This window comes from Rhincodon typus, chromosome 7 (genome assembly GCF_021869965.1).
Source record: "Rhincodon typus isolate 14 chromosome 7, sRhiTyp1.1, whole genome shotgun sequence".
NCBI lineage: Eukaryota > Metazoa > Chordata > Chondrichthyes > Orectolobiformes > Rhincodontidae > Rhincodon > Rhincodon typus.
The window spans coordinates 61,006,238-61,021,262 of record NC_063338.1 but is presented as its reverse complement, the minus strand read 5'-3'; the positions used below and the strand labels follow the sequence as shown (position 1 = coordinate 61,021,262).

The 15,025-nt window shown below is 40.4% G+C and overlaps 1 protein-coding gene across 3 annotated transcripts in view; it reads left to right on the top strand.

Moving 5' to 3' along the window:
• Window positions 1–4,096: 4,096 nt before the first annotated feature.
• The window catches only part of heg1 (heart development protein with EGF-like domains 1), a 127,351-nt gene continuing 116,422 nt past the window's right edge, over window positions 4,097–15,025 (top strand). For all 3 annotated transcript variants that reach the window (XM_048599326.1, XM_048599325.1, XM_020526793.2), the window contains exon 1: window positions 4,097–4,627. In XM_048599326.1, the coding sequence (XP_048455283.1) occupies window positions 4,120–4,627 (508 nt within the window). In that variant the 5' untranslated portion in view covers window positions 4,097–4,119. The remainder of the gene's footprint in view (window positions 4,628–15,025) is intronic.

The window sequence follows — 15,025 nt, the reverse complement described above, 5'->3', positions numbered from 1 at the left end:
AGGGGAGATTTTGAAGCTTGTGAAGTCCACATTGATACCCTTGGGCTGCGGGGTTCCCAAGCAAAATATGAGATGCTGTTTCTGCAGCTTTCGGGTGGCATCATTGTGGCAATGCAGGAGGCCCAGAATGGACATGTTGTCCAAGGAGTGGGAGGGTGAGTTGAAATGGTTTGCGACTGGTAGGTGCAGTTGTTTGTTGCGAACTGAGTGTAGGTGTTCTGCAAAGCGGTCCCCAAGCCTCTGCTTGGTTTCCCCAATGTAGAGGAGGCCACAACGGGAACAGCGGATACAGTATACCACATTAGCAGATGTGCAGGTGAACATCTGTTTGATGTGGAAGGTCTTCTTAGGGCCTGGGATGGGGGTGAGGGGGGAGGTGTAGGGACAGGTGTAGCACTTGCTCCGGTTGCAGGGAAAAGTGCTGGGGGTGGTGGCACTGGAGGGGAGTGTGGAGCGGACAAGGGAGTCACGGAGAGAGTGGTCCCTCCGGAAAGCAGATAAGGGTGGGGAGGGAAAAATTTCTTTGGTAGTGAGGTCAGATTGCAGATGGCAGAAGTGTTGGAGGATGATGCGTTGGATTCGGAGGTTAGTGGGGTGGTATGTGAGGACGAGGGGTTTCTGTTTTGGTTGTTATTGCGGGTAGGGGGTGTGAGGGATGAGTTGCGGGAAATGCGAGAGAGACCGTTCAGGGCATTTTTGACCACTATGGAGGGGAAGTTGCGGTCCTTGATAAACAAGGACATCTGGGATCTAACCCTATCGCAGGACATCCCAGATGTACCCAGATGTACAAAGGTACCTAGGGACAACTTCTTCAGTTACAGTTCTTAGAAAAATAGAGAAGTAATAAGTTTAGCATTGCAGATTTTAGGAATACATTATAAAATGGAGAGATAAAAAAATTCAGAACAACAGTCTTCCAACCCAGTCCATGCTGTAACCTTTCCTCCAGTCTGCACAGGGTCTTGACTGCAGACTGCATCGGGCTTTAGCTCAGCATTCGTGAGGCTGAGAGATTGCTCTGGAATCATACTTTGAGACTGGAAGTCCATGCTGAGGCCATGCCAGGCTGAGAAACCACCATGCCAGGCGAGAGGATTACATGCCGGGCTGAGTGACTGCCAAGCCAAGAGGACGCTTTGTCGGGTCTGTGCTGAGACTGGGAGTTTGGAGGCTAGGAGGTCAGAGGCTACAAGGTGCAAGGCAGCGAGGTCAGAGGCCAGGAGGCTGAGAAGAGAGAAGAGGAGAAAATAAAACACAAAAGAGAGAGAAAAAGAAGAAACTGATGGAGCGGACTAGGTCCAGCTGAAGCGTTCTACTCCGCAGTCACCTTGGGTGGAGGTTACCTCACAACCTCCTATGCTCCAGGGAAAATACTTAGATGTTGTGCTTTAATTTTCAGAAGGAGAATTTTGTTTTAAGATTAATACCAGTAGAAATTATAACAATTTTGATATGTTCCTTTTTACTTTCTTCTCATATGGTTTCTCAAGTCTATTTTTTATATTTCATTACATTGGATTATTTAGAGCTGTAGTGATTGCATATTAGGGTGAAACATGTATGATGCATTTTTGGATTTTCAAACAGAGTCTTCTGTGAAGTTCTGTTTTTGTATGGTCACAAAGTCAATTTGAACAGTGACCTAAAGACATCAGTTTCAAGAATGCATGTGATGGAAATCCTCTGTTGTGTTAATAGATGACGTATTGATGTGGTTGGTTTATGACACGCAGAGTGAGCACATTAAGACAGTTAGTTTAATGTTGCCTTCAAAACAGAAGGAACAAAGTCTTTGTTTAGAAGCACAGAGTTCAGTTCAAAAAGAAGAATAATTTCTCTTAGCTGGAGAACCATATCAGTTTGGGGGAAACCATTCACCTCAATAGAAGTTGTTACAAGTCTGGGGAGTTTGTAGCTGGGAGAGCTCGAATTAAAAATCCAAAAATTGTTAGAACTGGAAAAGATTAGGCCATCAGAATTACAAGAGGTTCATGCCAGTGGAATCAGAATGGAATTGTAAACAAAGAATTTTCAATAGTCCAGGAGAAAGAAACCGGAAAGGGTCAGTTATATAAAGATTTAAAAAGCTGATAGAGGAACGATGGTTCTCCGAGATTGACTGTCTGTAAAGGGTAGTGTTGGGAAACGGCTTGAAACTTTGTTTTAAATGTATGTGTTAAAATTTTCTAACTTTCTTCTATATATAGCTTTGTATTTTTGTGTAATATACTTAAGTTCTGTTGTTAACAACTGTAGCCTGGTGTGAATATATTTCAATGACTAACCATCAAGTAAACGAACTGCAAAAGTTAAATATATTATCTATCAAGCCAGGTTTCATTCTGGGGTCTAACTTGTCCGATATTTACCATCAGTTGGGATCATAATAACTGGGATGAATGGATATCTCTACTATTTCATATGATGCTACATCATAGCTATGATTAGAATGTCACAATTTGATGGACCATGGGCACAATCCCAAGAACTTTTATTAGCATTAAAATGTAGCAAATAGGTAAACTTAATCAGTCAAAAATACTGTAACTGGTTTAACAGTCTTCATATTCCTAAAAATTATTTTAATCCCTCTCATGTCAGACATAAACTTTAAATATAAGGTTTGTTTTAAACAGATTTACACGTAATCTGTATGTACAAAAATGATCTATAGAATTTCTGAAGTTTAAAACTCAGACTGTTGATCCTTGAAAACATTGAAAATTGTGTTAAGTTTATAAGGAAGTTCAGTTCAAAGACTTTGCAAGTTACATGCATAAATTTTTTTAGTTTTATTGTCACATTATCCATTTGTATTTATCAAAGATACCTTAAACATTATTAGAAAGCTGAGATGTACAAACAATTAGATTACAGTTTGAGTATTTCAATTAGAAACAACAGAAGGATGAATCAGTGAATATTAACCTATTTGATTGTCTTGTAACAGTTTAGAGGGGAATTCCCATTTGATAAAATGTCTCGTAAAGCATTTGATTTGATTTGTGAGATAACTTGACAATTTGAAAGTACAAAACTGTAATATTTAAAATTCAAACACAAGCAAATTTCTAGTTTGTCACAGTCAATTTCCTTTGCATTATCATTTTCTGTGATCTTGTAGAAAGCCACAATGTCTTTTACAAGTAGGTCAACATAAGTGACGTTGGAAAATTACATGGACACAAAGGATGTGGCTGCATTATCCACCTCCAAGGAAAATGCAGCCTCTAATTTTCGGTTCCAAATCCAAGCGAGATTCTCACATACGCTCAATTTAGTAGCGACCTTTTATTACGAATGATTTGTTTTCTGGTAAATCAAGCAGCCTTTCTATAATAGTTACTCTGCATTTGTTGTAGCTTACGCCCAAAGCCAACCCAGCAGAGTTTCAGAGACAACAGTGTGGAGATGGAGGGACGCAGTAGATCAGGCAGCATCGGAGGAGCAGGAAATACTGCCTGGCCTGCTGTGTTCCTCCGGCTCCACACTGTGCTGTCTCTGACTCCAGCATCTGCAGTTCTTGCTATCTCACAGTAGAGTTTTAAAGGCATGGGTGAAAAACGCAGAAGGCACTTACTGAATACATTACAATATGCAATAGAACAATAGAAAAATATTGCAGGGCCTGAAAAATATTGCAGGGCAAAATTATACTTTCTAAACCACGTTCGTTGATTCTTAGATGGCGCAAGTTATTTTTTGGCACATTTAAAGTTTAAACATTTTCCACTTAAATATTTGAAAACTGTTTGAGCCGGTCCAATTTGATCCTAAGTTTTGAAGTTCAAAAGTATCAGGTGAAGCAATGTAAATCCAAATAGAAACGATGCCGATTTCTTGTCAACTGGGAAGCTCCTGAGTTTGCAGAAAGGCACCTGTATTTATTCCTCAAGAGAGAAAACTCACTTTAGATCCCAGGATGATATATCTTGGAAATAAAGTGTTCCACTGTCTACAAGAGAAGGAAAGAAAAACACCTTTATTCTGATAAAGTATGACTGTGGTTTGGGTTGCGTGGCTTCAACTGGAAATCCGCACCGACCCCTAGGAGGAGTCAGTCAGTCTAATCGCCCAGCCTGTCTCTCTCTATTAAAGTCACTCAGACGCAGCCGGATGAGTTTTAGTTCGAGATGGATTATTACCCTGGATTATATCTGCAGTGGAGCTGAACTAACTGGAGAATGCTGGACCGACTCTGTAAATACAAGCAGGCTTAAGATCGAGGCATTTGCACACACGGATTTGTCTCCAAGGCGTTTCATTCGCGCGTGTGTTTGTATATTTGTTTGGCACACGGAATCAGGACCCCCGAAGCGATCAGGCATCATCATAATGGCAACATGCGCCGTGATTTACCCCAGCAGCAGCCTGATGCTACTCCTGCTGCTCTTCAGACCTCTGCACGGTGGATCGTACGCCCCTTATACGGACCGGTCTGGTTTTACAGACTCTATCGACCTGCCAGTAAATTCTACCGCTGAAAGCACAAGCTGGGAGGAGGTGAGTGTTCCGGAAAGCTCGCAGCCCGCCTGGAGGACTTTCAACCCCGGGACGGATTCACTGTCCACTCCGGGCTTGAGCACTGATGATCGCCGACTGTCACCTTCTGTCTCCAGTGCCGGTAAGTCCAGCCCTCTGCATCCCCCCACTGTGCCCACTGCAGTCACAATTCCATTCTGCTGTGCGCTTCACATGCCCAGCCCAACTCGCCTCTAATTCTGCCGCTTCCAATCGCAGCAGCTGCACGTGTTTTTATCCAAAAGTAAACTTTTGTTTAGAAACTCCCTCCCTCAGCTCGTGTACACTTCACACCTTCTTAGGTGAGGACTTAGAGCAGGACATCGTTGAATATTAACTTTGGACAATGGGGAAGAAGCCTACTACTAGTAATTTGTGATTTGTACTAACGCATTGTTCTCATGTTGCTCACAAGTGAATACATTTGTAGGCAGAGTCTGCCGAAAGTTTTCTACGTGAGAGCTATACGTTGCTTTGTCGAAATACAGCTCTGGTGGAAATATCGAAAGCCCTAAGCTTCACATAGACAGAGGGTGATCCTCACCAACCAGGAACCTTATGATCAGCTCGCCAAAGACCCAGACTTAATAGAGTTTAAATAAAACTCCTGAAAGAAGTCAATAGAAATCAAAAATCCAAATTTAAGAATGTTTGTAGCAGTTTTTATGCCAATCGATTTTAAGTTGTACCAACAACAGAAAGTGCTACAAAACAGCAAAAGTTTTAAATCCTGTAGGATACATGCAATATTAATAGATTTATATTCTTTATTATGTCCTGCATTGATTGACCATTAGCTCCGTTGTCCCTACATTTAATTTAGTGGCACAGATTCAGAAACTGACCTTTACCAGATACAGCAGGATTTAAAAAAAAAACTGCCATCATTTAAACATATACTCTTATGTTTAAAATTTCCTTAAACTAAAGTAAAAATCATATGAAATGTGAAGAATCATAGACCAGAAACAGAAGCTGAAGATGGCGGGCACTCTGCTACTTGGAGGGAGTGGACAACATGCCTTTTTGGGGTTAAACAGATCCTTCAACACAAGTGCTGAGCATTCTCCACTTCTAGTTCAGATTTCTAGTGTGTGTAGTTTTGTTTTGTGTGTTCATATTCATTAGGCAGTACACCTCAATAGATTGTCAGATCTTCTCTAATACATGTAAATTAACTTTGACTTAGAATTTAGAATGGGGTGGCACGGTGGGTCAATAGTTAGTACTATTGCCTCACAGCAGCAGGGACCTGGGTTTGATTCCACCCTCAGGCGACTGTCTGTGTGGAGGTTACACATTCTCCCCGTGTCTGCATGGGTTTCCTCCGGGTGCTCTGGTTTCCTCCCACAGTCCGAAGATATGCATGCTTGGTGGATTGGCCATGCTAAATTGCCTGTAGTGTTCAGAGATGTGTAGATTAGGTGGGCTATAGGGGGATGGGTCTGGGTGGGATGCTCTGAGAGTCAGTGTGGACTCGTTGGGCTGAAGGGCCTGTTTCCACACTGTAAGGATTCTATGATCTATGAATTAGAACAGTACAGCACAGGAATGGGTCCTTCGGCCCACGATGTTATGCTGAACATGATGCCAAATTAAACTAATTCCTTCTGTCTGCTCTTGGTCCGTATTCCTCCATTCCTTGCTTATTCATGTGCTTATCTAAAAGTCCCTTATATGCCCCTATCGTATTTGCCTCCTCCATGACCACCCTGGCGACGTGTTCCAGATTCCTACCACACTCTGTGTAAAAAAAACTTGCCCCTCACATCTCTTTTGGACTTTCCCCCTCTCACCTTAAATACATGCCACCGCGTATTAGACATTTCAACTCTGTGAAAAAGATTCTGACTGTCAACCCTATCTATGCATCTCATAATTTTATAGACTTCTATCAAGTCTCCCCTCAGCCTCCGCCGCTCCAGAGAAAACAACCCAAATTTTCTAGTCTCTCCTTATATCTCATACTTCCCAATCCAGGCAGCATCATGGTGAACCTCTTCTGCACCCTCTCCAAAGCCTCCATATCCTTCCTGTAATTTGGCAACCACAATTGAGCAGTGCTCTAAGTGTGGCCTAACCAAAGTCTTATAAAGCTGCATCATGACATCCTGATTCTTGTACACAATTCCCCGACCAATAAACATGCCATACGCCTTCTTTACTACCTTATCTACATGTGTGGCCACTTTCAGGGAGCAATGGACTTGAACCCCAAAATCCTTCCGTACATCAGTGCTGTTAAGGGTCCTGCCATTAATCGTATACTTTTCCTTAGCATTTGATCTCCCGAAGTGCAGCAATTTACACTTACCTGGATTAAACTCCATCTGCCATTTCTCTGCCATATCTGGAACTGATCTATATCCTGCTGCAACCTTTGACAACCTTCTATGCTATCCACAACTTTACCAATCATTGTGTCGTCTGCAAACTTAGTAACCCACCCATCTACATTTTCATCCAAATCATTTATGTATATCACAAACAGCAGAGGTCCCAGATTCCTGCAGAGCACCACTAGAAACGGACCTCCAGCGTGAAAATTCCCCTTCCGCCACTACCCTGTGCCTTCTTTTGGTAAGCCACTTCTGAATCCAAGCGGCCAAATCACCATGGATCCCATTCATCTTAAGCTTCTGGATGAGCCTACCATGAGGGGCCTTGCGGAAAGCTTTACTAAAATCCACATCGACAACACCCACTGCTCTATCCTCATCGATCACCTTTGTCACCTACTCGAAAAATTCAGTCAAGTTAATAAGACATAACCTGCCTGGCACAAAGCCACGCTGACTGTGTCTAATTAGGCCATGCTTTTCCAAATGCACGTAAATCCTATCGCTTAAGAATTCTCTCCAATAGCTTATATTGTTTTATATATATATCATATATATATATAGAGAGAGAGACTTATATTATTATATATTATTTCAAAGTTCTGTACAATACAAACCCCGTTTTTATGAAACAAATATCTTATGCAGTGACTTTTTGTCACTGTCAGTGGGGAGGCATGGCTACACTTAGTCACTTTTAACTCAGCATATACTTGTACCATGTTCTTTGACTTACTCTTTCATATATTTCATTTGAACAAAATACGTAAATTTTAGGCTGTTCTGATGGATTTGTTGATAGTGCTAGCATCCAACTAAACCATCGTTCCCACTGCTCCGTGACTCCTGTGGGAAAGAGAGATGGAGGAACTGAGAGAGGGTGAGAAGAGAGATGGGGTATCTGATGAAGAATGAATGGACTCGGGTGTGATGCTTCCTAATTTCTATTAACCCCGCAATACTCTTTCCAAGGTCACACATTAAACGTGGCTCCTTGTGCAAGGCATTGAAATGCAACATGTGCTGTTGCACCCAATCGCCAACATACGAGTGTCTTTGGGTAAAAGATGCTTTACGATAACCAAAGTGTTTGCTTGTATAATGTGAAGTGTTACATATATTGGTTAGTAGACAAATTGCAACAAACAGAACAATGATGTGGGTAACCTCTCACACCTGACTTTTGCCGCAGTTAAAAACAGAAATGGGTATATTCCTTGGGTTGAAAGCTGTGATTTTTAGAATTGTTGACTAGCAGTCCTGACAGCATACATTTGAAAAGAGTGGACAACACATATCTCCTCAGAGAAGCCTTACAACACAAAAACGCTCCACTAATAAAGAACTTGTACTTATATACTGTTTTTTCATATGTTCTTCAACATAGCCCAAATTACTTCACAAGCAATGTAGTATGAAGTTTTGGAAATGGTTTAATTAAATGTAATAAACAATTTGTACACAGCAAAATCTCATAAATATGAATAAGCAGTTAGTTAGTTTTGGTGTATTGAGGGGTAAATGTTGTCAAGCCTCTGTTTCTTAAAGTAGTGTCATTGGAATTTTTAAAAATTTACCTCCACTGGCTGAATGGATTTCAGTTTAATATTCCGTCCAAAATACAGTGAGTGCAAAATTCTTCTCAGTGCTGCACAGAAGCACAGATTATACTCTACATGATATGACCACTACCATGGAAAGAGACCAACAGAAAATCGCCGAAGTCTGACAATCTTTTGATTGCAGTTCTGAATATCCTACACTACATTTGTTCCCTGATACAATAAAGTATCAGTAGTTTTCTTGGCTAGTTTATCAGTAACAGGAAGACTTTTCCCATCCAAAAGCGCACAGAGAAGTTTTCACTTTATCTAAAAAGATAGTGTACCCACAAAACAAACATTTTTTCTAGTATCTAGCAGCCAATTTCCAACATCTCAAGTGTAAGCCAGAGCCTTAGAAACACATAGTCACTCCCTGCCAGATACCAGAATCTACACCTTTTGCACCATTTTCATCCTGATGTCTATTGCTTTTTCGCAATGTCTGAAAGGATCCAGAAATGAGATCCGCATTTCAGATCTGGACATTTGTTGATTGGTCTATCTATTAAAGAGGGAGCAAGCCTTGCAAAAGCTAATGTAATGTAACTGTCGTTCTTAGTTACAGTAAGACTTAACAGTCCAACTGGCATATATCCCCTAAATGTTTCACCAATAATCACTGTGAGGAGAGTTGCATATCTGAAATGACTAATATGGAATTTCAGAAGTACCAGTTGCTCTCTAGTTCTTTGTTGTAATCCAGATAACTTTACCTAATAATGGCCTAACCCAAAATAACCCTTCCAGAAGTCCTGCAAAGTAAATTAACACAACTTATTGTGACTCCTTTCCATGGATCCTTAGCCCAGCCCAGAGACAAATGCCAAAATTATGTTATCTCTAAAAAGCATATTTTTCAGCTTTAATGTGACCCCTCGGAGTAAGATTGGCAATTTATGATCATAGAACATTTGTCCTATTAGAAACAGAATTGAACTTTCTCTGAATGATTACAGGGAGAAGTCTTAACCATTCTGAAAATTCAAGTTGAAGAGACAATGTGCCATCATCCACACAATCTAGTATATGTGTTGTTGGTTTGCATTTTGAAGAAAAGTTGAACAAAAGTTTGGTGGCTGTAGGGTTAGACTGTGTAATCTGAAATCACCTTGAATTTTTAAATTAATTATTAAGGAAAGCTGACATTTTTGTTTTTTTCAGTTGCATGAACCCTGCTGTCCAGATATGAAGGACACCGACAGAGTGTAGTGATCATAACTTCCATGCATTGGGCCACATTACATATTGCCTGAATTCAGTAACTAGATATATGTGCCTATTGATGAAACTGTTCAGAGAGTTACATATAATTCTGAAACCAGTGTATACAGGCAATTTATATTGTGAACAATTTAATTAAGCACATTTAAATCAAGGGATGCTTACAAACAAAGAACTAACAAAGTCAGTTCCTAAGTTAAAAGTCACAGGACACCAGGTTATAGTCCAACAGGTTTATTTGAAATCACGAGCTTTGGAGGCGCTGCCCCATCGTCAGGTGAAGTGTCATCACATGATGAAGAGGCTGCACTCTGAAAGCTTGTGATTTGAAATAACCTGTTGGACTATAACCTGGTATTGTGTGACTTTTGACCTTGTCCACGCCAGTCCAATACCAGCAACTCCACATCATGGTTCCAAAGTTGGTCATTATAGACATGTTTAAATGTAACAGATCATAGATCATAGATCATAAAATCCCTACAATGTGGAAACAGGCCCTTCAGCCCGACAAGTCCACACTGACCTTCAGAGCATCCCACCCAGACCCAGCCCCCTAATATACACATCCCTGAACACCACAGGCAATTTAGCATGGCCAAACCACCTAGCCTGCACATCTTTGGACTGTGAGAGGAAACTGGAGCACCCGGAGGAAACCCACGCAGACATGGGGAGAATGTGCAAACTCCACGTAGACAGTCGCCCAAGGTTGGAATCAAACACGGATCCCTGGTGCTGTGAGACAGCAGTGCTAACCACTGAGCCACCCCAATAGTAAAGATCAGAATAGTAAAGATCAGAAGATCTTAGGACATATGTTTCCCTGCAGTCAGGTTCAAGTAATAACGGAAATGCTTTACAAAGCTGAGAAAAGCAAAAGGAGCAGACTCTAGTCTCCTTTATTACTGTGCTGACATGTTTTAATCTTCTAACAGTCGTTGAATTCTTAGTTACTATTGTAATACAGTGACCACTCCCTTATTATGTTGCCTTTGGGAGCCAGTGGAAAGCTTTAACTCAGTGAATGTTTCACAGTGGATTCTTGTATGTTTTATTAATTGATAAACTGTGCATATTATATCAAATCATTACTGATAAAAGCAGGTTATTGAGCTGTAGGGAAATTGCGATGCTGATATTCTTTTGATGGGTAATGCTATAGTACTATATACTTATCCTGTGGGGCATTTTGCAAAAAACATTGAATTTAATAACGTTCATAAGTGTTTAGTTAGAAATATGGGACAATCAAACAAAACATTAATTCTCAATCATTCATTTATCTTTGATGGCAAAATTAACAACCTGCAAACTCTCCAGTTCTCGCTTTATGCATTACCAAGTAGTAAGCGGTCAGCTGTAGTTTAGTGGTAGTATGCTCATCTCTCAGTTAAAAGCTTGTGAATTCGAGTCTACATCTATAATCTCAACTGAAGTCTTCATGAAGTTCTTCAGGAATTCTTGAAGGTGCCATGTATTAGATGAAGAGTTAACTGAAGAACCTAACTGTTGTTTCAGATGGAGATAAAATAATCCATTTGTACATTTGAAGAAGAGCAAAAAGGCTTTTTCCCATTGTCCTAGCCCCATTTGGGAGAAAATCATGAAATGCAGATTTTTTTCTAAGTTATATAGATCAGTTCTCATGATGCAGAAGCAACATATGCAAGTGGTATGATTTTCAATAGAATCATCCACTGCCTTTGGCCCATCAAGTCTGTAGTGTTCAAAATACACTAAATCTACACTAGTCCCACTTTCCACCTTTTTCTGCTTTAAAGTTTTGCTTTTTGGCCCAGATCAAAGTCCTCTTGATCCTTTATTCACTGATCCATTGAGAATATTTTCTGGTGCCAAATGTAGACCTTGTCCTGGAACCTGCAGCTTTATAAATACAAAGATATTTCACAGATTGGTACTGCTTCGTCACTTAATTCCCCTAAAGATTTTTGGTGTGATTCCTTAAGTGATATGGTATCATTAACTCAAAAGCAAATTACCCTGGATGCTGGAAAACTGAAATGAAAAAAACAGCCAGAAAAATCAGCAGGTCCGGCAGAATCCGTAGAGAGAAACTGAGTTCACGTTTCAGGTCAATGACCTGTCAACAGAACAGTCTCATTTGTTATTATGCTTGGTGGCACTGGTTCCACTGACCACATGAAGGAGATAGTATTGAGTTGTGAAGCACTTTCCTCTGTTTTACAATGTCAGTTTTTCTCCATTGTGTGCGATGATACGGGAACTCTGATACTTTACAGATGGCAGTGTAAGCTGCTGTTGCTTTTGCTGACAGTTGACTGCAGTGAGGATCAGTGGGTGTGTTCGCTGCTTAATAATCACTCAGTCTGTTTTATATTTTAGTTCGATATGTAGGGAATTGCTTATTATAATGTATCTATCTACTTTACTAGACGTTTGTCTAAAAACCAAATCATTAGAAGCTTGTGGATGGATTATGTTGCGACACAGAAAACTTGCTACTTTGATTATTACTTGTCTTCCAGCTCTGGGGGCACAGGCAACAAATTTCAATTTGTACACATTCTTGCCAAATGTTTCTATCCTGTTCTAGTGTGTGATGAGGAAAAGCTCAGGTGACAAGTTTTGAAATTAATTCAAAAAAGAAAATTCCAGTTAATTTACAGTTATCAGTTATAATAATTTATAATATAATGGCCCTGATCTTCTGGTAGCTGGTAGTAAACTTACCTTGATAGATGCACCACACGACCTCTTGGAAGTCCAAACAGAATGATTGCACATTTCAAACTTCAGATGGGTGTATGGTATTTGACATAGCTCTCAACTTTGAGTTAGAATTGGAGACTTAGTAGTGTTCTGACTTACTTACAAGAATACTTACACCCGTGACATTCGACCACTCCCTGACCAAACTGCTTATCTTTACACTCACCTGCGTTCCTTCAATACATGACCCCACACTCGAAGCCTTCAGAAATCCGTAGACCCCCAACATCTGGCTACACCCCTGTTGCAGTTCCGAACAAGCAAGCGACCCACTCTACCCTGTCACCTACTTGCTGCCCTACTCCCTCATTCACTTGCTACCCTACCCTTTCACACACCTGCCTCCATACTCCCTCAATCACCTACCAGGCCACCAACCCCCCTCACCCGCCTGTAAAAAAAAGGGCATGGTGTGGCATCTGATGTTGGCTCTGTGCTGTTTTAGAAGGTTCTTGGATCACTTTAATTTTCTCAAGAGGCCTGAATCTGAAACTCATGCCAGAAACGTGGAGCCCCAAGGCAGATTCAGTAAAAAATAGCACTCTGACGGTGATAGCACTCCTTGGAAATTTCGGTATGTTATGTGTTAAGATTTGTGAGCTGAACCTGACAGTACCTTGAAACAAACATTCAGGGTTATAACAGCAGAGAATTCTTTGAAAATTGTCTCAAAATAATTGAATCACAGAAATAATTGAAACCTAGAAATGTACAGCAACGTACACAAAATGAGGCCATTAGATCATAAGAAATAGGAGTAGGCCCCTGGAATCTACTCTGCCATTCAGTAGGATCGTGGCTGATCCTACATTCCTCATTGTCCACCTTCCAGCCCTTTTCCCATAATTCTTGATTCCCCTACTGATTTAAAATCTATCTATCTGAGCCTTAAATATACACAACCACTCCGCTCCCCATAGGTCCCTATGACAAGGATTTCCAAAGACTCACAACCCTCTGGAGAGAGCTCTCAGTCTCAGTCTTAAATTAGTGCCCCTTAATTCTGATACTGTGCCCTCTGGGCCTAGACTATCCCATGAGGCAAAACATCCTCTGTGGATTTATCCTGTCAAGCCCTTAAGAATTCTTTATATTCAATGAGATCACCTTTCATTCTTCGAAGTTCCAGTGAGTAGAATCCCAACCTGTTTAACCTTTGCTCATAAGTCACTTACTCCATACCAGGGATCATCTTAGTGAACCTCCTCTGAACTGCCTGCAATTAAATTATATCTTTCCTTAAATGAGCGAACCAAAACTGCTCACAGTACTCCAGATGTGGTCTCACCAGCACCTTGTACAGTTGGAGTAAGACTTCCCCACTCTTGTATTCCAAACCCCTTGAAATAAGGGTGAACATTCTATTAACTTTCCTGAATACCTGCTGCACGTGTGTGCTTTCTGTGTTTCATGCACAAATACCCCAATGTACCTTGATGTAACCTGCGACCTTTAGTTACAGACCCACTAGGTAGACGGAATAGTTTTTATCTATCCATTCCATCAAAACCTCTTCATCTTGAAAATCACTCCTTAGGTCATTTCTTAACATTTTCTGTTCCAAGAACTGTCATAACCTTTCCACCTTCTCTTCGTAACTGAAGTCCCTCATTCCTGGTTACACCAATGCACACCTCCTCTGCACCCTTCCTAAGAAATCTGTTGCTCTGAATTGTGCAGAATATTCTTGCTGACTTCTAACCATTGAGTTGGAAAGCTCTTGCATAATCTCTGCTTTTAAACTCTATTCCTCCATTTATAAATCTGGTAATCCAAATGCTTTTTTTCTAACAACCATGCTAACTTTCCATTTCATCTTCAACAATTTGTGTATATATACAGGAAGATCTCTGTACTCATCTACACTTTTTGAAAATCATAACATTTATAGTATACTGTCTTTCCACAATAGTTCCCTAAACACCTTAAGTGCATCAGTTCACACTTCTCCATTCTGAAATCCGCTTGCTATTCTTTTACCTATTTCACCATACTGTGAATGACATTCTATGTGCTATTTTACCAAGTTTCATATTACCTGCAAACTGTTTAATGCTATTCTTTATGTTAGAGTTTATGTTGGTTAGAAAATTTATAGAAGAAATTGACCCAATATTTACCTTTGGGATATACCGCTGCAAACAATATCTCAATCCAAAAAAGATCCATCCACTACCAGCCTTTCCTTCCAGTCAACGTTTTTATTTCAGATTTCCAACATTCTTTTTTTGCCTTTATAGTAGGGATAGTAGAGAATTTCCAGGATGTGACTGGTTATCCCACGAAGATTTGTGTTGAGGTCTCAACTATTCACTGGATTTATTGGTGACTTAGTGATTGAATTGAAAATTAGGCATCTAGCATTTGCTGAGGACAAAGGGAATGGGTGATATCACGATCAGTGTAGATAGAAGCATCCAATTAAAAATAAAGGATGGACTAAGTAAGTGGGTAAAACTGTGGGAATTAGATATTAATGTAAGCAAATATGAGGTCATCCACATTGGAACCCAAATGGATAGAACAGAGTCCTTTCTACATTTAGTGAAAACCCAACAGTGGTAGCAATGCAAGTTTGCCTGC